The 22,131-nt window shown below is 36.8% G+C and overlaps 1 protein-coding gene across 4 annotated transcripts in view; it reads right to left on the bottom strand.

Annotated features, from left to right (window-relative positions):
* Positions 1-2,645: 2,645 nt before the first annotated feature.
* GFPT1 (glutamine--fructose-6-phosphate transaminase 1) overlaps positions 2,646-22,131 on the bottom strand; it is a 56,108-nt gene continuing 36,622 nt past the window's right edge. For all 4 annotated transcript variants that reach the window (XM_027072298.2, XM_027072299.2, XM_053200702.1 and 1 more), the window contains 7 exons: positions 18,371-18,491; positions 17,819-17,976; positions 10,751-10,865; positions 10,364-10,491; positions 9,637-9,804; positions 8,790-8,951; positions 2,646-8,143 (listed from right to left, as the gene is read on the bottom strand). In XM_027072298.2, coding sequence (XP_026928099.1) covers positions 8,099-8,143; positions 8,790-8,951; positions 9,637-9,804; positions 10,364-10,491; positions 10,751-10,865; positions 17,819-17,976; positions 18,371-18,491 — 897 coding nt within the window. In that variant the 3' untranslated portion in view covers positions 2,646-8,098. The remainder of the gene's footprint in view (positions 8,144-8,789; positions 8,952-9,636; positions 9,805-10,363; positions 10,492-10,750; positions 10,866-17,818; positions 17,977-18,370; positions 18,492-22,131) is intronic.

Here is a 22,131-nt window from a genome sequence, read left to right on the forward strand (position 1 = left end):
CACGGGCAGATTGCACAGGGGCCTCATTCCCCTTTCCCGAGGCCTCCTCATGGCTGTGTAAGCCCCAATTCCCCATATTAAATCCTTTCCCACTGGAAATGCCAGTCAGTAGTGATTTATGACTTCTTGACCAAACTCTAACTCAGCAAATAAAAGCACTGAAAGAAAATAAATTAAAATGCTATTTAGAGTGTAACTTAAGGTCAGCAAGTGGTTTATTAAGCAACTGCTATGGCAAAGTCATTGTGCTTAGGCAATGAGAAACACAAATATCGTGTAAGCAGAGCCCATGTGTCCACAGGACCTTCTCATATGGTGTGTGTGCCTAGTAGACCCACCAGGATGCTAGGCAGCTCAAGGTAAGAATGGAAAAGCAAGAGCTGGCTGTTACTTTTTGTGAAGGGTTATCCATTTAAATAATGATCCAAGTTGTGAAGCATCCTGTTTGGGCCTAAGTCAGGCCGTAACAGATTCTTTAATTTAAAAAATAACTTAGGGGAGCCTGGGTTGCTCAGTCGGTTAAGCGTCCAACTTCTGCTCAGGTCATGATCTCACAGTCCGTGAGTTTGAGCCCCGTGTCGGGCTCTATGCTGACAGCGCAGAGCCTGGAGCCTGCTTTGGATTCTGTGTCTCCCTCTCTCTCTGCCCCTCCCCTGCTCATGCTCTCTGTCTCAAAAATAAATTAAAAAAAATAAAATAAAAATAACTTAAAAATCAGCCTTGTCTTCTGATAGGATATCAACATTCTCCGAGCTGCCCTTCCTTAGTTTCAGCAATGTTGAGCCCAAAGGAACTGAGTGAGGACCAATAACATAGGAACATCACCTTTTGGGAAGGCCAAGTGGAGGAGACCAATATGTCTACAAGTCAACTAGCTTTTGTCTGTTCTGGGGAACTCCAGACTCCGTGCTTTACTCCTGGAACCAGGCATTCACACACAAATTTACACAAATAGGTCTCTGCTGAGAAAATAACTCAAAGTACTTAAGTTATTAATGTTGTATCAGTAAAATCAATTCTGCATTAAGAAGCCAGAGTATTTTTCCACTTCACTTAAAACATCAAAAAGAAAGAAAAACAAAAGCCCCCCCACACATACATACATGCAAAAACCGTACATATGAAGAAGTTTTTTTTTTTTTTAATTTTTTTTTTCAACGTTTATTTATTTTTGGGACAGAGAGAGACAGAGCATGAACGGGGGAGGGGCAGAGAGAGAGGGAGACACAGAATCGGAAACAGGCTCCAGGCTCTGAGCCATCAGCCCAGAGCCCGACGCGGGGCTTGAACTCACGCACCGCGAGATCGTGACCTGGCTGAAGTCGGACGCTTAACCGACTGCGCCACCCAGGCGCCCCAAGAAGTTTTAAAATTAATTTGTTTTTTTCAAAGAAACACTTTGAACTTTAGTAACAATACATGGGTCCAAATTAATAACCAAGAACATAAGATAAAAATCTTATAAGGATTTCCCACAGTTCCTAGGTTTCTACACAGCAGCAAAAGTAAATTCAATTTTGGGTTTACCTTTTATTCAAAGGATAAATACAAAATTAGGAAGCAAGAGATAGAATTCAAGGCAAATGTGCTCAACATTTCAAAATAATTCTACATACAAAGTATGGGGGCAAAAAGCCCCCATGAACCAAACTGGTTAACTACATTCAAGTCTAACAGGAACTTGAATTTACTGCTATTTCCCTTGGCCAGGAACTAAAAGCCTTGTCTCAGGTATTTTCCATCCCATTAGGGGCACTGGTTGAAGACCAAGCTTTCTAATGAGTCCATCCCACATTGCACTTGCCATAGTAGAACATCCGTGACTGATGCTGCCACACTGGCATCAGTGGGGACAACATAAAGACAGGAGTGTCACCTGAAAGGGCTTGTTGGCAGAAACAAACTGTAGTGACCCTGACACATCTAGACCTTTGCAACCAGGATGTTATAGGACAACCCAAAACTAATGGGTATCAACTTTTGGGTCTCACATATTAAGAATGTATTAGGGGCACCTGGGTGGCTCAGTTGGTTACACATCCGACTCTGGATTTTGGCTCAGGTCATGATCTCACGGCCTGTGAGTTTGAACCCCATGTGGGGCTCCATATGGACAGCACAGAGCCTGCTTGAGATTCTCTCTCTCCCTCTCTCTGCCCCTCTCCCACTCACGTGCACCTTCTCACCCTCACTCTCTCTCTCTCAAATAAACATAAAAAAAAAGAGAGAGAGAATATATTAGTTAAGATGTACGAGGTCATTTGCCTTCTACTTGTAATAAATCCAGAATTCTCAATGAGTACTTCTATCACAGGCTTTGGGAAGTCTGGCAATTCTTCTAAGACCTTACCATAGTTATCTCCATTCCAGAACATACAAAGCTGAGTGACAGAGGCAAAAATTAACTTCTAAAGATCCCCAAGGTATGCAGTAGCTGTGAGTTCCAGGATATACCTTATTAGGCTCTATTTTTAAACTGCTGGATGCCTCTAAATCACTCTTTATACTGCAGAAATTAAAAGCATATGAAAACATGTCAAGAGCTTTCATCTTAATAAGTATAAACAGCCTTTTTAATCTTATACAAACCAAGGTAGACTGATAAGTGGGTGGAAGGAAATAACTACAATTCTATCCAAAAAGCATTTCTCTAATTGTTTACAAGCTCCATTTTTTATTCCATATTTTCAACTGCACATCCAGACTTCATTTTCAAAAATCTTTTGAAATACGAAAAGGTACATATGGCTACATAACAGCATTAGGAGAAATACATTTGAGAAAACACAATAAGTGAACCTTGGAATTTCAGCCAACGAATCACATTAATAATATGAAGTTCAAAAACATGGCCTTTCAATCTTAGAAATAATCTCTTGTACACATGCTAACCAAAAAAAAAGAACAATGAATTTTTCTGATTACACGCATACTTCTGGGGAACAGATCAGCTGGTTAAATAACCTGTAACCTGGCAACCTGTCTGTATATTATTACAAGATTAGTTTATAGCTCCAGGATGTTTAAGCTAATAAAGTTTCTACACCATTTTTTTTTTTAAAGGAAGAACTATTTACGTACAGAGATCAGTGAGGGAGACTTAACCCTTACTTCTTTCCTCATCCAAAAAACTGAAAGAATCCCTTTTTCTTAAATGCCACTCCCAATGACAAACTGGCCTCTAAATTTTTAGGGAAATTATTTCTTGGCCTTTACTAAGTACTCGGTAAATACTTACTGATAGCCAATTGAGGTGAATTTAAAGATAACCATTTAATAAAAGTAAAGCTGGATTTTATGCCAAAACGTGGCCCATGGAAAAAGTGATCCGTGCTGTGTGGCTTTGCTGTAGAGCAACACGGAGACAGAGCTGAGAGACCGGGCTCAGTTCTATGGGAAGGCAAAACAGCACAGCTATTCATTCAAACCACCCTGGCAGAACTCTGTCTCCTGCAGAACACAGCGAGTGCTGTAAGCACCAGGGATAGAGATTTTAGCTTGCTGTTTATAAAAGGATCCTGTAAAAGGAAGCTTTGTTCTATAATTAACAGATTGCCAGATACTTCAGAAACTTTAGATTTAGAGGACAGGCTGTCTTGCTACTCACCCATTTTAAATATCCTTCTTTTGCAACTATCACTTAAGCAAAGTGTCGATCACTGTATACACCAGAAATCTGCTAGAAACACATTCTTACAAAAAAATTCAAAACACTTGAGAAGGTACAGTATCTATGGAGTATGACATCAGAAAAAATAGAGCCTTTGCTTTATCTAATGATTCTTTCTAAAACAATTGGCAAGTTGAAGTGGAGACATGTAACTTTTGATTACATTTATGCAATCATCTCTTCTTTTAAAAAGCAACAGTAACGGATTAACTTCTAGCATTAGAGAAGTTTACTAACAACTAAACACTGGCTACATTCTTAGTGCAATACAATCTTTAACACATCTACCAACATGTACACACTTCAAATATTGGCAAATTGCTTCAAAATGTAATTCTCACTAAGTTTTGGTAACTTATTCACAGTTCACTGTTAGAGTTCTTGGACTTACAAGACATGAAGAAGAAATGACCAACTGGCTCAGGAAACTAAACATTCGTCTTAAAAGAACAGAAAACTGAAACAAAGCAAGGATTCTAAAATCTCCAGCTCACAAAAAGTATAACTTACACAAATATGAAAAGTTTTATTTAAGCGAAAACAAAATAGCCACAGAACATTTTAAAAAGCTAACAGGATCATTCCCATATTCATTCTGAGTACCGTAAGAAAGGTAATTCAAGAATTTCCTAAAATGTTCTCATTAGCCATTATTGATGGTAGATTCCATAATACTGATTATCAAGCTATTACAGACTTATACGTTAATACAGCATAACTTTACAGTCTTGCTAGTTAACTATGATGTTCATTTTAACCCTGGAAATGACTGGTTCAAAGCTAATGTTATCAGTCCTATTGGTTGTCATGTCATAGATCTGAAGATAAGGTTAAATTCATCAAGCTAGGGAAATACTGATGTTTTAACTATCCTTAAATATTGTGAGAAAAACTAATGTGTTAGTATTTCTAAACTTGAGGTTAAAAAAAGTAATCTGAAATACGTTTTCATGGATAAGACACTCTGTCCGGTGGTCTGGTATACAAAATCCACTAAATTTGTGGATATAAGGCTAAAATATCTTCCTTTACCATTTCCTTCCATTTCTTTGGCCTTCACAAATTCTATGCGAGCTATGATTTCTTTTTCAATAAACACTTTCCAATGACATTGTGCTTTTAGAAAAATCACTTAAATTGTAATATACAATAAATAGTTAACATTAGTCTTTCCCTTTTATTGCTACAGTATATCCTAATTTTTTTTAAGATAAAACACTGACTCCAAAAGACTTCTTAAAATGTTTGTTAAAGCAAACACTTCAGCTGGTCTTCCTTCTTTGAAGGTTTTAATATGAATAAGCGCCAAATGAACATCACCAAGGAGCTTTAAAGGGGGGGGGGGGGCAGGGGGCTCCTTTCCCCCTGTCCTCATTATTAGCTTAGGCCAAGAGACCTGTATTCAGAAGGATAAGACACTACCATCTTAAAAACAACTTTCCACAAAACGTAAGAAAATCTGTGTTAGCTCTCTTAACCCCCAGCCCCATCTGCACTCCACCCTGTGTCACCTCCCCTTGAGTGCTATCTATGCTTGCTTGCTTTTTACCTGCATTTCGCCTTTGCTGTTCCTTGGAGTACCACAGATATATGGTCTAACCAGCCCGTGATAATAGCTAACTCTACAAAATGCATTTTAATAACCTCTTTTGAACATAATACGCCCCTAAACTTGGACCACTGTCTAAGTGAACAAATCTGCTAACAACATTTAACAACCCAGCTCACCTCCATTTTTCCACTCTCTCACCCTGTGCCTTGCAATCATCTTAATCTTCACCGGTGATAAGACGGCCTGGTGACAAGCAGATATCTTTAAACAAGATATCCTTTTCATTTTCTTGCACACTGACTTGCCCGTAATAGGATGCTGACATATAGCAAACTAAAAACAGTTAACATTAATTTTCCTCTTATCATTTATATCTATGGCATAGGTAATTTAAAAGAGATAGAAAAGCTGACTGACTGCAGAGTAACAATCATTTACTGGGCCACGTGTTAGAGGTTACACACGACCCCAGCCTAAAAAGGGCTCATGGCTGAGGTAAGAAACTCTAAGTTACATATGAATGAATTTAAACTTTAAATGTGCTACACGAAAGAACTTTTTATATAAAGGACTCCTTTTGTAGAATATCTTTCTTGGAAAAATCAGGTTTTCTTATCCTAGATTACATTGGTTTTAATTGGGCATGTGTACTTGTTAGTGATTTGCCTCATTACAGTACTTTTTGTGTTCATAATTAATGTGTAAAAGCATTTAAAAATCACTACATTAAATAAAATAAGAAGCAAGAAGGGATGAAGAGAAACCATGTTTATTTGGAAAATACCACTTCTTTGTTCTTTAATATCAGCTTTTGATATTTAATTCAGAACATATCCTAGCTTGAAGTGTGTGTGTGTGTGTGTGTGTGTGTGTGTGTGTGTGTGTGTAAGAGAGAGACAGACAGACAGCCATAGAAGAGAAAAACAGAGAAACTGAAAACTAATGATTGATTTCACATATTTGTTCACTTAGGATGCTGATTCCAACTTTTTAGGCCATTAGGAAATGCCAAATCCATACAAATCAGAAACATAAAATGCATAATTTAACAAACAGAAGAAATGACTCTAAAACATATACTAAAATTAGCAAGCCCAAACAAAATAATCTCAGAAACATTTAAAATACATAGATATAGCCATAGTAGCTATATATAAGATGTAAATAGTAACCTTACTTTATTTTTAGAAACAATCAGGTTTCTAGTCTCCATCTATGACAGTCCTTCCAAAGTACCTCAAAATATGCAAAGTATTTTTTCTAACCTAATACACAAGCAGAACTATGTGCCGCACTTGCAGCAATTGCTTTTAGAAAATCTTAACCTCATCAAGAAATTCAAACACAGAAAAAAGAAAAAGGCTGAACTTACTTACATAATTATGCTAAGTATCTTCACAATTTAAAAGTGAAAACTTTAAAAAGAGAAGGACTTCACCAAAACACAGACACGCTGCCCTATAACCCCCAAGATTTGGCAAAAAAACCCCATGGGGAAATTACTACTCAAGACATTTTGGGTGTCAAACCAATATTCTACTCTATTTTAATCTAAATTGTTAATTTCCATTTCCGATGTAAACCAGCTGAAGGCACCTCGATTTCACTTTATTTATTCATATCTTCTTCATTCCTAAATATATTTCAGGAGTAAAACACAGATAATAGAGAAAAATACCTAGGAAGTAACATTATATTTGATGCAATCCTTCACTAGTCTCAGTGTAAAGCATACAGCTTTCTCGAAGCCTAGCCCAGCATACACACTTAGAGTCAAGTGATTAGTCAAAAAACTTGCAAATCTTCCAAACTACAGAGAACTTCCACCTGGCGCAAAGGTACTAGTTTATGCAACAAGGCAGTAAAAAGCTACAATTCACTACAAAACAATTTTCCTCAGGGCAAAATTAAAGAGAAATCTACATATATCAATACTGATTTAATCTCAGACATTTAGTAACAACTTTGTGTGGTAATTTCAAAGAATAAGATAAACTAAGTCATTCAGCAGTCATTAAACAAAACAAAACAAAAAAACTACAGATATTAGAAAATAGAAACCAGTTTTAGAAAATGGAAAAACCAGGAGTAGGACACCCCATCTGTATGTCCCCCATCTTCACACTGAAAACCATGTTGTCAGTTGTCTAAAGCAGCTCAAATTTAAAAGTTTGTGCTATGAGATTGTGCAAATAACTTGCTATTAAGAACTGGAGAAAAACCAATGCACTACATACACTCTAGCTTCCTAAGTGAACTCAACTTCCACCTAACAAGCAACAGGTCTGAGAGACTCAGGTTAATGTAACTTACATAGAAATCCCACCAAGAAATTCCACCAAGAAAAGCTTTCACTTTTTAAGTTCTACAGTTTGATTTAAAACCAAAACACAAACTTCAAAACAAATCACAGCATCTTCTCTTTACACGTAAACTTAGCAAGACCTTAATTAAATGTCCAAGTATTAGCATACATTGCTGCTGGCTTCAGATATCCAATTAAATGTACTGCACTTTCTTTGAGCTGAATGAATAGAAGCTCGGTAAAACAAAGGCCAATTATTCTAAAAACACAGTCCTCCCAGGCTGAAGTGGAGGACCCAGAAATCCAACATCCAGCATCCTTTAAAGAAAATGAGAGCTAAATCTCTTTGTGATAACAATTCCAATATAAATTCCATTATTTAAACTCCCCCACAAATTACTGGAAAAATATGAGGTAATTTCACAAAAATCACAAATTGAGTGGAGTAATTATAACCGATATATAAATAAGGATTTACTAAAAAAGGCTTCGAGGGGTGCTATTTTAAATCAAGGTGTTAAATACAAAAGGTGTCTTGTGTTGCTCAATCGCCCAGAGTTGCAGATGCTCCTTATTCTACAGTTACAGATTTGGCAAGGTTCCGGGGGAAATCAACCTGCAAAAAAAAGAGCATTATTTGAATATTGTATAGACCGGGGGGAGAGGAGCAGTTACTCTAAGCAAATTATTTTTGTATATAAAACCAGAAAACAACATGTTCATTAACCATGTTAGTTACACACTACAAAGAACTAAAATGGGAAAATACAATCAAATAATGTATCTCAAAAGTCTTGAAAAGAGGAAAAAGGATCCTGAAGGAGTAGGTTCAGCACAGGAAGTGCTCCTACGGTCCTCCATAAAGGTGGCAGCCCTCTCAGGGGACACTGGAAGTGTGGAAGAGTGGGATGTTCGATTGTCAGAGTGACTGCGAGGCCAGGAATGCTAAGTCCTGTGGTGCGTGGGGGCGTCCCAAACAAGAACTGCCAAGAGCTACCCCAAAAGAAACAGGAAACACAGAGGTGTTCCCCAAGGAGGTCATCTCTACTCTCGGAGTTACGGTCCAAGGTTCCTTCAGGTTCTGTATGTAAGAAAAGGTTATGATGTAACTTACAAATCGGGCCATGCCACTGTAACAGGTGACAGATAAATATCTGAAGGATTTCTCAAATGCTACTGCTAAAAATTTTAAAGGAAAACTCTCAAAGTGAACTGGGTAAAAAAAAAAAAGTCCAAGATTTCTGCAGGGGTCCATCACGTACATCATAGCCTCTCAGCACAGCAAGGTGGAAAGCCAGCAACTGTAAGGGGATCACACTGAGAATGCCCTGCAAGCAGTCCACGGAGTGGGGCACCTTGATTGTTCTGTTAGTGTTCTTAATGGTCTCGGTATCTTCCTTATCACATATCACCACTGGGCGTCCCTGGGAAAGAAACACACACACACACACAGATGCACCATCACTGGTAAGCAAAGGCAGGGCTGTTGGACGTGAATGTGCAAATTTTGCACTGTGCATCTGCATGTGGCCTCACTGACTCACAATCCCACGTGGTAAATCAGATTGATCTCACTTATAGCCAAGGAAATGGAAACTTTGTGGGATTCAGTAATGGGTCTAAACTCACAGAAACGAGAAATACCCGGCTCAGTACTTGAATCCAAGTCTGCCTGCCCTCGAAGCTCTATTTCATGACCACTACATTGTGCCCAGACAGTAATATCTTTGAGGCTTTATATAAAAGCCAAATGATCTGAAGAAAACTGTTAAGCACAGCACCTGTAATATTAATGTAAAACCTAGTTCCTCCTGAAATATACTTTTAAGAATATTAACTTAAGAGGGAGCAGCATACACTAATAAATAGGACAAGATCTGGAGACTAGACCTCAGTTTTGGTCTTGGCGGTGCTTATTATGAGATCTAGGAGCCGGGTCCCTTCAAAACTCTTCAGCATCTCCGATTCTTCACATGTAAACTTAAACATGTTTTCTAAGCCTCCTACCGGGCACTGGATTATCACTTTAAATGTCATAAAATTCAAATAAGCTTTAGTGACCCAACTCTTAGAGAACCCCAGGTCCCCTCACAGCAGCCCCTAACTTACCTGCCTTGCAACCACCTGCTGAAGAGCATTCTGACACTTGGCGTAAGTGTGGTCTCTCATGATAATCATGATGACAGGCATCAACTTATCCACCAAAGCCAGAGGGCCATGTTTCAATTCACCAGCAAGGATGCCTTCAGAGTGCATATAAGTGATTTCTTTGATTTTCTAACAGGAAAGAACTAGATTAGTCTTCAGTCTGTTTTTCAAAAACCCATTCTTAAGTATTACACAAAACATCTGGTGTCTGAAGTCACTATTTATCCAGAAGTATTAAAGGACCACTGGCCTGTAAATACAGGTTAATAGATCATTATTTCTAAACTCTCAACAAGTAACTACAAGTTTTAAAACCACAAAAACTTTTTGAAGATTTTAGGTGACCATGAATATATTCATATTACTCGGTGGCTGTTCTCTACTTGCCTCATGCTTGACCTCAATTAAATCTCACACCTAGAAAAAATTCAATCTTTTATTTATTCATATTTGGACAACAAATTAACCAAGTTACTTGCTAAACCCAAATTACCACACTAAAATGTACTTTTCTTGATTTTCACTTTTGAATTAAGTATTCTGTTACCCTTTCTCAAGATAACAAATCAGAGCACATAAAAACAAAGGCATTTTCAAAAGTTCCACCTATTTCATTCCATCTAAAAATTATGGCTACGTGCCAGGTCCTCATGTCCAACAGACTGAAATTACAAGTGAGAAGACTTACTAGTGCCCCTTCAAGACAAGTAGCATAATGATAGCCACGTCCCATTATCAAGACTGACTTCTGATGATAAAGTTCCGTTGCCAGTTTCTGAATTTCATCATCCATGCTCAATACTTCCTTGATCAAATCTGTTAAGAATATTAACAAAGTCTATGAAAGAAGGACAATAAACTGAACTGATATAGTAACAATAATATACTGGTAGCAACCAACAAAAGACCAGTGCTTCTATCTTCTGTGATCTCAGTGAGGGGTTTTTAAATACTAGGCAAAAAAGATCTTTTTGACTAAATAGCTATAAACCACAGCGTCAAGGACAAGAAGAGAACTTCGCCCATTAGCTACTTCCTCGGACAACAAAAATGTACTGTGTGAGGATCTTCGTACCAGGCAGCCGCTTCAATCCAAGCATGATCTCTTTGCGTCTCTCTTGCATGGAGATCCTGTCATCACACATCATGAGGGCAAACATCACAAGGGACACAAACTGGCTGGTGTAAGCCTGGAACAATGCAAAAAAGCACAATTAGCTGCAGTTGCATTTTAAGAACTTGGAATTTTTAATGTAAAACGATGAAAATAAAGACTTTCCTCCCATTAGTTTTACAAATATGTATTGCCCATTTTTTAAAATAGCATTAGTAACAGCGAACTAAACCAGTACTTGAGAAATCTATCACTATTCTCCCTTTCTGAATTTGAACAAATGACCTAACTTTTATTTCCAAAGACAAAAACAGAAGTTCCTTCTAATGCACTAGAAAGGAAAAGCGAGCAGAGAGTAACTCTGCACATGCACGACCAATTTAAGTTTTTGACAGAAGTCAAAAGCAAGGCACTCACTGAAGAATCCCTGAGGTACTTACATTGGTTTGGTTGGATTTTTAAAAAATTGTTCTTTGAGGGGTGCCTGGGTGGCTCAGTCAGTTAAGTGTCTGACTTCAGCTCAGGTCATGATCTCGCCATCCGTAAGTTTGAACCCCGCATCGGGCTCTCTGCTGATAGCTCAAAGCCTGCAGCCTGCTTGAGATTCTGTCTCCCTCTCTCTCTGACCCTCCCCTGTTCATTCTCTCACTCTCTCTCTCTCAAAAATGAACATTAAAATTTTTGTTAAATAATAATAAGTAAAATAAAAATTGTTCTTGGATTTTTTAACCTTTGCCAATATACTTGTTGCTCACTGCCACCTTCCCCCATCCCCATCCCCAGTTTGGCTAAAAAAAAATTTTTGCTTCAATTGTAGAAAGGTAAGTAGAAATAAGAATAATCCTCAATCTTAGAAATAATTACACTTTAATAATGGTATTAATAACATTTGTGAATATTGCCTTCTAATCTTCACTGCCTTTCTTTTCTTTAAATGGTTAAGAAACTTCTCTCTCAAAAATAAACATTAAAATTTTTTTTTTAAAAAGGGGGGGCACCTGAGTGGCTCAGTCGCTTAGGTGTCTGGCTTCAGCTCATGTCATGATCTGGAGGTCTGTGGGTTCAAGCCCCGCCTCGGACTCTGCTGACAGCTCACAGCTCAGAGTCTGGAGCCTGCTTCAGATTCTGTGTCTCCCTCTCTCTGCCCCTCCTCTGCTTCCTCTCTGTCTCTCTCTCTCAAAAATAAATAAATATTGAAAAAATTTAAAAATAAATAAACTTAATTAGTAGGTATAATTTTATAACTTGCTCTTATTCTCCATTAAATCACAAGCACTTTCAGAGTGCCTTCTTTCTTGTTTACTACCGTGTGAGGCAGTTTTGAAACTTGAGCAGCTTTCCATCTCTTTAGGCCTCAGATGGCCCACCTGTCAAAGGGACATTTTCAACGTTATCATGAGAATGAAACGAGACCAGTGTAAAGCACTCGGCATAACAGCTGACACACAGGCTCAAAACAAACTTTTACTCATAAAAGTTTGAACTAAAAGACATTTATTTTCCTAGGCCATAAAATGGTGAATGTTTAAAACCTGCAGTCAACTATGGGTCACCTGGGTGGCTCAGTTAGTTAAGCATCCAACTCTTGATTTCAACTCAGGTCATGATCTCACAGTCCATAGGATTGAGCCCTGCATCAGGGGCTCTGTGCTCAAAACTAACTAACTAACTAACTAATTAACTAACTAACTAACTAACTAACTAACTAACTAACAAATAAATAAATAAATAAAGCTTTCTGTCAACTACCAAGACTATTTTCATTCCCATTAGCTGTATGAGAATGTGAGAGATGCATAGGTGCGTATGTTTACCATTTGCCTGCTAGGTAATGGCCTCTCAATACTACTTTATCACAAATATCCTGAATCTGACAAGTTAAGATTGTTTTCATGTTCACTGGCCATTTATGTTTTCTCTTTGAAGACTTAACTTCATTGTTCTTCACTTGTTTCTGCACTTGGGGTGTGGGAGGTCTGTTTTTTTTAGTTGGTTTTTTTTTAGTTTTGTTTTTTTTATTGTTATCTTTCAAATACTTTTTTCCCAGTTTGGGGTAAACCTTTTTTTATAATGGTGTTTATTAACTTAGAAGTTTTATTTTTTTTAACTTTTAAGTAGTACTATTAGGCTTAGTCCTTCCATTCCAGCATCAGTTAAGTACTATTAATTTTCTTAATTCTGTTGTTTTCATTGTCCCTTTTTATTTAATTTTTTTGCTTTTCAGTCCATCTGAAATTTATTTTAGTGCAAGGTGTTAACTTGTGTTTTATTCTTACAAATAGCCAATTTTCCCTCCATTTCAGCCCACCCTTCTCTACTGGCTCATGACATTTCCTGTAGCCTCAGTTCTCACGGCATACTAGAGTTATGTTGCAGAACTGATTCTGTCCCACAGATCTGTCAGTTGTTTACAAAACAATCTTCCCATCCAGAAACACGGCATTTCCATCAATTTGTGCTAAAAATGTAAAAGTCCATAAAGTTACAGTTTTCATGTACTCAAAAAGTATTTATTAGGGAGCATCTTAGACACTGCTTGGTAGAGTTGTAAGTATTTTTATAGCTATTGAAAATAGAATCCCTCCTCCAAACACACCCCTTGTATCTTTTCTAAGTAGCCACTGTCAATTTATAGGAAGATATCTTGTATATATTTTATATAAAGCACTTTGTATGAATTCTTCTTCATTCTAAGAAATCTTTTACTTGGTATTCTTAAGCTCTGCAGGTAGTCTGTCCTGTCGATTGCAAATAAGGAGAACCTTGTTTCATTCATTTTTCTCTATTATTGGTCTCCTGCTGTTTTGGGTTTCCTTTTTCTTTTTTAGTAAAGCATTTAATGCTATGAAGTTACTTCTAATGATCATTTTGGCCGCACTTTCTAAATTTGGAACCATGTTTGTTCATTGTCATTATTTTTGCATGAAGTCTTTTTAATAGCAGTTTTGAGACCTTTTTAACTCACCAGTCATTTAGAGAAACTGTATTTTATATTTCAGGCATTTGAGGTTCTTATTTATTTATTTACTTTGAAAGAGAGACAGAGACAGAGAGACAGAGCACGCACACATGAGGGAGAAGGACAGAGGGAATCTTTTTTTTTTATGTTTATTTTTGAGAGAGAGAGCAAGCAAGCAAGGGAGGGGCAGAGACAGAGGGAGACAGAAGATCCAAAGTGGGCTCTGAGTTGACGGCAGAGAGTCTGATGCAGTGCTTGAACTCACGAACTGTGAAATCATGACCTGAGCTGAAGTCAGACGCTTAATTGACTGAGCCACCCAGGAGCCTCAGGAGAGAGAGAATCTTAAGCAGGCTCCACACTCAGCAAGGATCCTAGTACAGGACTCTATCCCACAACCCTGGAATCATGACCTGAGCCAAAATCAAGAGTCGGACACTCAACCAACTGAGCCACCCAAGTGCCCCCTTATATTTTATTATTAAATTACTAGGAATATTGCGGTGTGGTCAGCTACAGTGCTATATATAATTTTAACATTAAGAAATTTATTCCGATTTTTTTTTTTTTTTTTTTTTTTTTTTTGTAGATTATAGGCTGAATTTCTACTACTCTTCTCTGGATAAGGAATCACTTCATTAGTGAATATTTTCCTGTCATAATGTGGATAATGAGCCTTCTGTATAATAAAAATCACAGTCTGCTAATGCTCCTTACCTTCCCAGTAGTTAAATGAGACTCCCTATTGTCCCTTGCTGGACCTCCCAGCAGCTAGCTGCTCATACAATTCCTTCACAGCTACCTGTCCCTGTGTTCCCATGTGTCCTACCAGTAGGCTGTGATCCCCCCCCCCCCCCCCCACAGCACTGAAGTGGATTCACAGCCCCTTGCCTCCAGGCTAATGAGCACATCTGTATTCTTAAACTCCAGTCCCTTCCAGTCTACCTTTTCCTGCTGACAGTTATTTTTCAATAAACCAATTAATCACAAAACATATGATCAGGACAGGGGGAGAGACCCAGTATCTGGGACCCATGGGATCCCTAAACTGTTTCCAATTCAAACCAATCAGATGGTTTTTACCTGAGTAAAAATGTTATTTTACATAGTAACATTTCCTTATTTGGACTTAAGACATCTCAACACTGGTTTTTAAATATAAATATTAAATAGAATAACTTTAACCTAGAATAGAATAACGCACATATTTTTCCATTGCATTCTTATTACAGCTTAATTTATAATTTCATGCTTTTCATTTCATCAATATATACCAGAAAACAAATTATGAGGAAAGCAAATTACACCTCACACTTAGAACTTACTGAAGTTTGAAAGAATTTACCAGGAAAATGTTGACTCTAAACTTTTAAACTTGGTTTTACTTTTTATTAGGCCAAAAAGTTATTATCAGTTTATTTTTAAAATTCAACAAAAGTCAGTACTGTGGTTAAATTTTAAACACCTGCAATAACATACAAAAATTGCTAAACCTGCATATTTATGCCCATCAATTCCTACAGAAACACAAACTGTCTATGATCTGAAATTATGAGAAACTTACCCTCTCTCTAGCCCTGACAGTTTTTCAGGCAAAGTTGGGGATTTGTAATCAAGATTATAGAATTCTTGTGCTAGCTCCATCACGGGGCCAGGGATTAGGACCAATAATAAACTTTTTTGATCACCTATTAACATGTAAACATATTTGCCATTCAGAAACAGCCTATTACTAAAAACTGCAAAACTTGTACAACTCCAAGCCTAGAATGTCTAAAGCAATTGAAGAAAAACAAAATTCAGAATCCAAGAAAACTTAAAGAATCCAAGAAAAATTAAAGAAAGACTAAACTGCTAGGCTTACTAAGAATTTTAAGGAAGTCATTTTTTAAAAGAAATTAATTAAAATACCTACTATGAAAAGATGCTTATTTTCTTGCATAAGATGTAACCATTGGAGAAACTGGGTGAAAAGTACATGGACTTCTCTGTACTATCTTTGCAACTTCCTATAAACCTATAGTTATCCCAAAATAAAAAGATTTTTTAAAAGGACCTGCAAAAAAGAGAACTACTGCTAGAAATAACAACATGAAAAAATCTCAAAAACGTCCTGTTGAATGGAAGAAGCCAGACACAAAAGGCATGCATTATACAATCCCATTTATAAGAAATTTCTAGAAAATGACATAGTATAGCAAGAGAAAGCAATTATAGCTACCTCAGGCTGAGGCTAAGAGGCGGGAGTAGGGGTTAACTGGAAATGGGCACAAAGGAACTTTTTTTCAAGTAAGTCTTCTAAAACAGGTCTGTAGTGACAGTTACACAAATTTACTAACACTATACACCGAAAATCAGTGAATGTTATGGTGTGAAATTTATACCTCAATAAAGCTATAGAAGAAAAGGTTAATGGTAGAATCTAGGTGATAGGTATATGGGTGTTAACATAAAATTCCTTTAACTCTGCTGTGTCTTTGAAAATATCGTAACAAAATGTTGAGAAAAATTAAAGTTTCTGTGAGAAACAGAATTAGAAATCAAAAAAATTGTACTTCCCCTGGCAGCTCACAGTTCAAGAAAGATTTTAATAAAAAGGAAGTCAATAGCGTCCATTCAGTGGTGTGACCCCATATCCCACATATCCCACGGTGAAGCCCTTGTTTCGCCATGTGTTGTGAATAAAGGGGCCTTGGAATGCCAATCCCTGATCAAAGCTGTCTGTCTGGACACTGTTCCAAAACTCTGTATGCTGCTGCTGAGGGCGGCTGGTTATTTATTCAGGCACAGAATGGAAACCCAAGCACAAACATCGTACATGTTTTAATTACCACATGGAGAAAATTCAGGTTTCAGCTTTCTGCAAATTATAGTGTTAGCAACATCAAAGTAACCAAGAAACAAAAAACCTCACTCAGAGTTTTTACAGAAGAATCACAAATTTCTCCTTCCCCCCAAAACTTCTGAGTTTCTTTAAAATGAAAAAAATTCAGGGGCGCCTGGGTGGCTCAGTCGGTTGGGCATCCAACTTTGGCTCATGTCGTGATCTCACTGTTGGTGAGTTCAAGCCCCGCGTTGGGCTCTGTGCTAACAGCGCGGAGCCTGGAGCCTGCTTCAGACTCTGTGTCTCCCTCTCTCTCTGCCCATCCCCCACCACTCACACTCTCTCTCTCAAAAATAAACATTAAAAAAATTTTTTTCTAATCAAAAAAATTCAAATGTAGCTACACACATGTTAACATCTTCTTCTACACACCTTTAATTAGAATCAAATTCACTGATACCTAAGTATCTTATTAAACAATCAGCAAGAAATATTACACTTAAGCAGAAAAACAGAAATGCTAAAATCATAAAGAGTAATACATTTGTGCAAAGAGAATATCTTTTGCATTTATATATCTAAGATTCCTATTTTTATTACTAATACTAAATTTACATATATCCCAATTTCAAAGAGCAAAGTACTCTAAGGCCCTAAAAAAAGTGTTTAAGTCTCCACAGAAGTAGTATCCAAAGTGGAATAGATACTGTCATAGGATATTCATTTTTATTTTTTTAAATAGGCAAATTTTATACCAAAGGTGTACCTCCCTTATAAACTTTCAAAGGTAATATGTACATTTTGTCATATTTATTAGAAACTATAAGTGTGCAAATAAAATATGTCAATAAACTATTGTCAAAATGTCAAAAACTATTAGAATTGAACTGGATGTTTTTAAAAAAAAAAAACTGGATGCTTCTAAATTTGTTATTTTTCTAATTCCCTAACTATCCTTAATAAAAGAAGAGAACATCATATTTACCATGTACCCCACAGCACCGGCAGGAGGAAGAGAAGTGATAAATGGATAGCCAGCAGAGGCCCTTTCAACCCCTCAAGATGGGACTGAGGCAAAGAATGACAAGTGTTTTATCTATTACTCACCATGAAGTCGTAAAATAATTACAATGATTAGTAAACTTGATGAGTTCCGTAAGTGCTAACAAATGACCCAGAAGATACAGATTAGTGTGCTCCACCACAACTATGATTAGATAATCATGAGAACAAAGTCAAGACTTACTTTTGTGCTGGCCACGCCAATCTCGGGCCCGGCATTAATGTGAACTCCACAGTCTGTCTCCCTTGATATGGAACTGCCCACCGTGTTTGTGATCCCCACAGTTAAAGCTCCTCTCTCCTTACAGTACCGAAGACCCATCAGGGTGTCTGCTGTCTCACCTGTGTAAGAAGGAAGACAAAAGTAACACACAGAGCAATCAGCAGACCCTGTTTCTTAGATGCAAAAACAAAAAACTGACTATACTTTCAAGAATATCATTTAAGTAAAATTTAAAACATGCACTTAAAATAGTAAGTTTGCCAAACTTTGAATAAAAGCTTCCTACTTTTTAGGATCTCTTTTCCTACTTTGTCTTTGAAAATTCAGCTCCTTGAGAGTAAAATGTGTTAATTTTACAAATTCATAAACAATTATGTAATATCAAAATAAATCTGGACTTGTCAAGTCATCTGTAATATCTATTTATCTTCAAATAGCAGTTTCTGCCAAGATATGCTATGATCATGAGCAAGAATGACTTTCCTTTCCTTCAAGTTTTTAAAATTAGCATACCTGACTGACTAATGAAAAAGCAAACATCATCTCGAAAAACTGGTGTGTTTCTATCCAGGAAATCACTGGCAAGCTCCACCATAACAGGCAACTCAGTCAGCTCTTCGAGAACTTGACGTGTCTGCAAGGAAAAGATGACCTGGTCATATGACCTTACTTCAAATACTCTTGCTCACTGGACTTCCTTGGATTCAATGCATACTTCTCATAAAAATGATACAACAAGCATTGTTAGAAAATACAAATACAGACTATCCCACTGGCCAGCATACAAGCACTGTTAACATTTAGTACAAGTCTCTTTAGACAGTTAGCAATGCATATATTCTTATAAGCAAACACACCCACACATATAAAATGTTTTGAAGGTAGAAAAAGCACTGTTCTGAGTTAGCTTGAATGTTATCTAACTTCCTAATTCCTAATTTTTTAATGACAATTCCTATTTCAAATGAGATAGCCACAGATATATAAACACCTCGTGAAAAATTAAAAACTTCAAAATTACTATGTATCCACAAAGAGTACCATTTTCCAGAAAATCAATACATTTTAGAAATCTTGTTTAAGAAAGCTTACTATTTCCAAACTTTGCAGCATGGAGGGTGAAGTAGGGAAGTAGGGGGCAGTGTGCTTCTATTCAAAGAATATCATAACATTTCTTTTACTAATTTCTCTTTCTTTTCTTTTCAAATTTTTATTTAAATTGTAGTTAATGTATAGCTAATTTCTACTCTAATTCAATTCCTTTTACTCTCATCATCAGAAAATGTAAAACAACAGACAAAAATAAACTTTTAGGCAGCAAAATTTTTACGCCCTACAGATGCATACATTTGGTTGTTGCGGAGACCACCTGCTTCTTTACGCAAGCACCCCCTCCCCCATCTCTTGCCCCACCAGTGCATTTCTCCTTCACAGTAGTGAAACAACTGTAAAGGTTTCCTCACTTCATAGCCCTTTAATTTTTTTTTTTTTTTTGAGAGAGAGAGAGAGAGAGAGAGAGCATGAGCAGGGGAGGGGCAGAAGAAGTGGGAGAGAGACAATCTTAAGCAGGCTCTGCACTGTCAGTGCAAAGCCCAGACGTGGGGCTCAATCTCATAATCATGACATGAGCCGAAATCAAAAACAGACTATCAAACACCTCACCTACTGAGCCACCTCACCTACTGAGCCACCAGGGTGCCTCAGCCCTTTAACTTTCTTTTCCACAAGGGCAGACTAAGGGGTACGAGCTCTGCCTGCTTGGGATTATCTCTCTGCCCCTGTTCGCAAGCACCCACTTGCTCTTTCTCAGAAAGAAAGAAATAAACTTAAAAAAAAAGTAAACTAAATGGTTTTGTTCTATCTTTGGTTTGGCACTTTTTAACAATGTTATAATATCACATACAGAAAGTCTTCAAAGATAAAATCTTATTTTTAACTAACCTTTTCCATTGATGTATTTTACTTACTAATTATACACAAAGTTACTGACCCTAAATGCTAAATGTTTTCCCTCAAATAGAAATCAAACCTCCCCCTCACAATATAATATTTATATTGGAATTATATTCTTCAAAATAAAAAAAAGATACAAATCTGGCAACTTACCAGATATTTTAAAATATATCCCACAAAAGTAATCTCAAGATATATATATCTGTGCTAATACATGTCTTTTTCTTTCAGTGGAAGCAACTCTTTATAAATAGACAGAATGACGTATTTTCATCCTAAGAGACTAATTTACTGTTATAAATTCCACTGACTGCATGTCACTGTAAAAACCCAGTGACAATTAACATTTTGAAAAGCAAACTATACTTAGAATGATTTTAGTTGATTGTTATTGTTCAGGATACACATTACATACATAAAAAAGCAGCTATGCGTATGTGTCATTCATTTTAGACTCCACCAAAAACCACACAAAACCAAAAAACTAGATAGAACAGAATTAATGACACTATTTTGTATGACAAACCACAAAGGGACTTCTAATGTTTGTTAACTACAGTAGTTTCAGTATCTATCAAAAAACAAAACAAAACAAACCTTACATTTTTTCAAATTTCATAATTAGAGAATTCTAGCATAGCATAAAATTTCTGCCCTAAAATTCACGTCTAGCATTAGATGAAACATTTAATCAAATTTTTTTACTTCTGAATAAAGGGCTTACTCAGTAACAATAGATCTAAGCCACGACTGAACTGCCCAAGCCCTTCATTTACACTCATGTCTTTAACTCATTCTTTTATTTCCATGATCAAAACAAACACTTTCTTAGGACTCTCCTCTTGAATACTGCCTAGACTTTCCTTTTTTTAGACCATGTGATTTGGGAGTGGGTGGGTAAGAGAACTGAGATGCAAGGGCTAGACAATCATCTAATTTCTGTCACCAGTTAAATGACTGGCTCCCACAAATACAGATATAAATACTTACACCCCAGCAAATAAAAAACTACTACGTCATAAACTTCGCGATCAATCCTAGAAGCAGAAACTGAGTAAGGGTCTTCTATACTTATGGGAGTTGACATCAACAGCATGATAAGACATCAACAGTATTATAAATGGTCTCTTCATAAGAAAACTACACATGGATCTGATTTACTGGACTAAAAGACCATTATATTCCTATGCTTCTGCATGGACAACCAACACACATCTTGGATGCAGAATTTCAGCTTCCCAAAAATTAACTCAAAATGAATTCAAGATTAAACGTAAGGCCTGAAACCATGAACTTCCAAGAAAAAAACACAGGAACAAAGTTCCTTGACATGAGTCTTGGTGATGATTTCTTGGATATGACACCTAAACCACAAAAAGCTAATTAAAAAGTAAACAAGTGGGATTATATCCAACCAAAAAGCTTCTGCATGGCAAAAGAAACCATCAACAAAGTGAAAAGTACACTACAGAATGAGAAAAAAATATTTGCAAACCAGGTATGTGAAAGGGACTAATATCTAAAATATATAAAGAACTCATAAAACTCAACTGCAAAAAAATTAAATAACCCAATTAAAAAACGGGCAAAGGACCTGAACAGACATTTTCCCCCTTGTGCATTGTTGGTGGGATTGTAAACTGGTACAGCCACCATGGAAAACACTATGGACGATCCTCAAAGAGGGAAAAATAGAACTACCATATGATCCAGTAATTCCACTTCTGGGAATATATCCAAAGGTAAGGAAAACATTAACTTGAAAGGATATCTGCACCCCCCTGTTCACAGAAACATTATTTACAAAAGCCAAGACATGGAAACAACCTAAGTGTCCATCAATTATTGAATGGATAAAGAAGTTGTGGTGTATACACACACACACACACACACACACACACACACACACACACACACACAAACACACACAAACAGCAATACTATTCAGCTATGAAAAATGAGGAAATCCTACCACTTGTGACAACATGGATGCACCCTGCAGGCATTATGCTAAGTGAAATAAGTATCACAAAGAAAAACAAATACTGTATGATTTACTTATATGTGGAATCTAAAATAAATAAGAAAATGAATAATAAAAATAAATTCATTAAAAAAAAAAAAAAAGGATCAGACCTGTGATTACCAGAGGTAGGGGTGTGGAGAGGGGGGAACTGGAAGAAGATGGTAAAAGGTACAAACTGCCAGTTTTGTACTGGCAAAAAAAAGCACTAATGATGTAATGTACAACATGATGACTACAAGAAACACTGCTGTACAGGATATACAGGAAAGCTGTTAAGAGAGTAAATCCTAAGAGT

The sequence above is a fragment of the Acinonyx jubatus genome, chromosome A3 (genome assembly GCF_027475565.1).
Source record: "Acinonyx jubatus isolate Ajub_Pintada_27869175 chromosome A3, VMU_Ajub_asm_v1.0, whole genome shotgun sequence".
In the NCBI taxonomy this organism is placed as follows: domain Eukaryota; kingdom Metazoa; phylum Chordata; class Mammalia; order Carnivora; family Felidae; genus Acinonyx; species Acinonyx jubatus.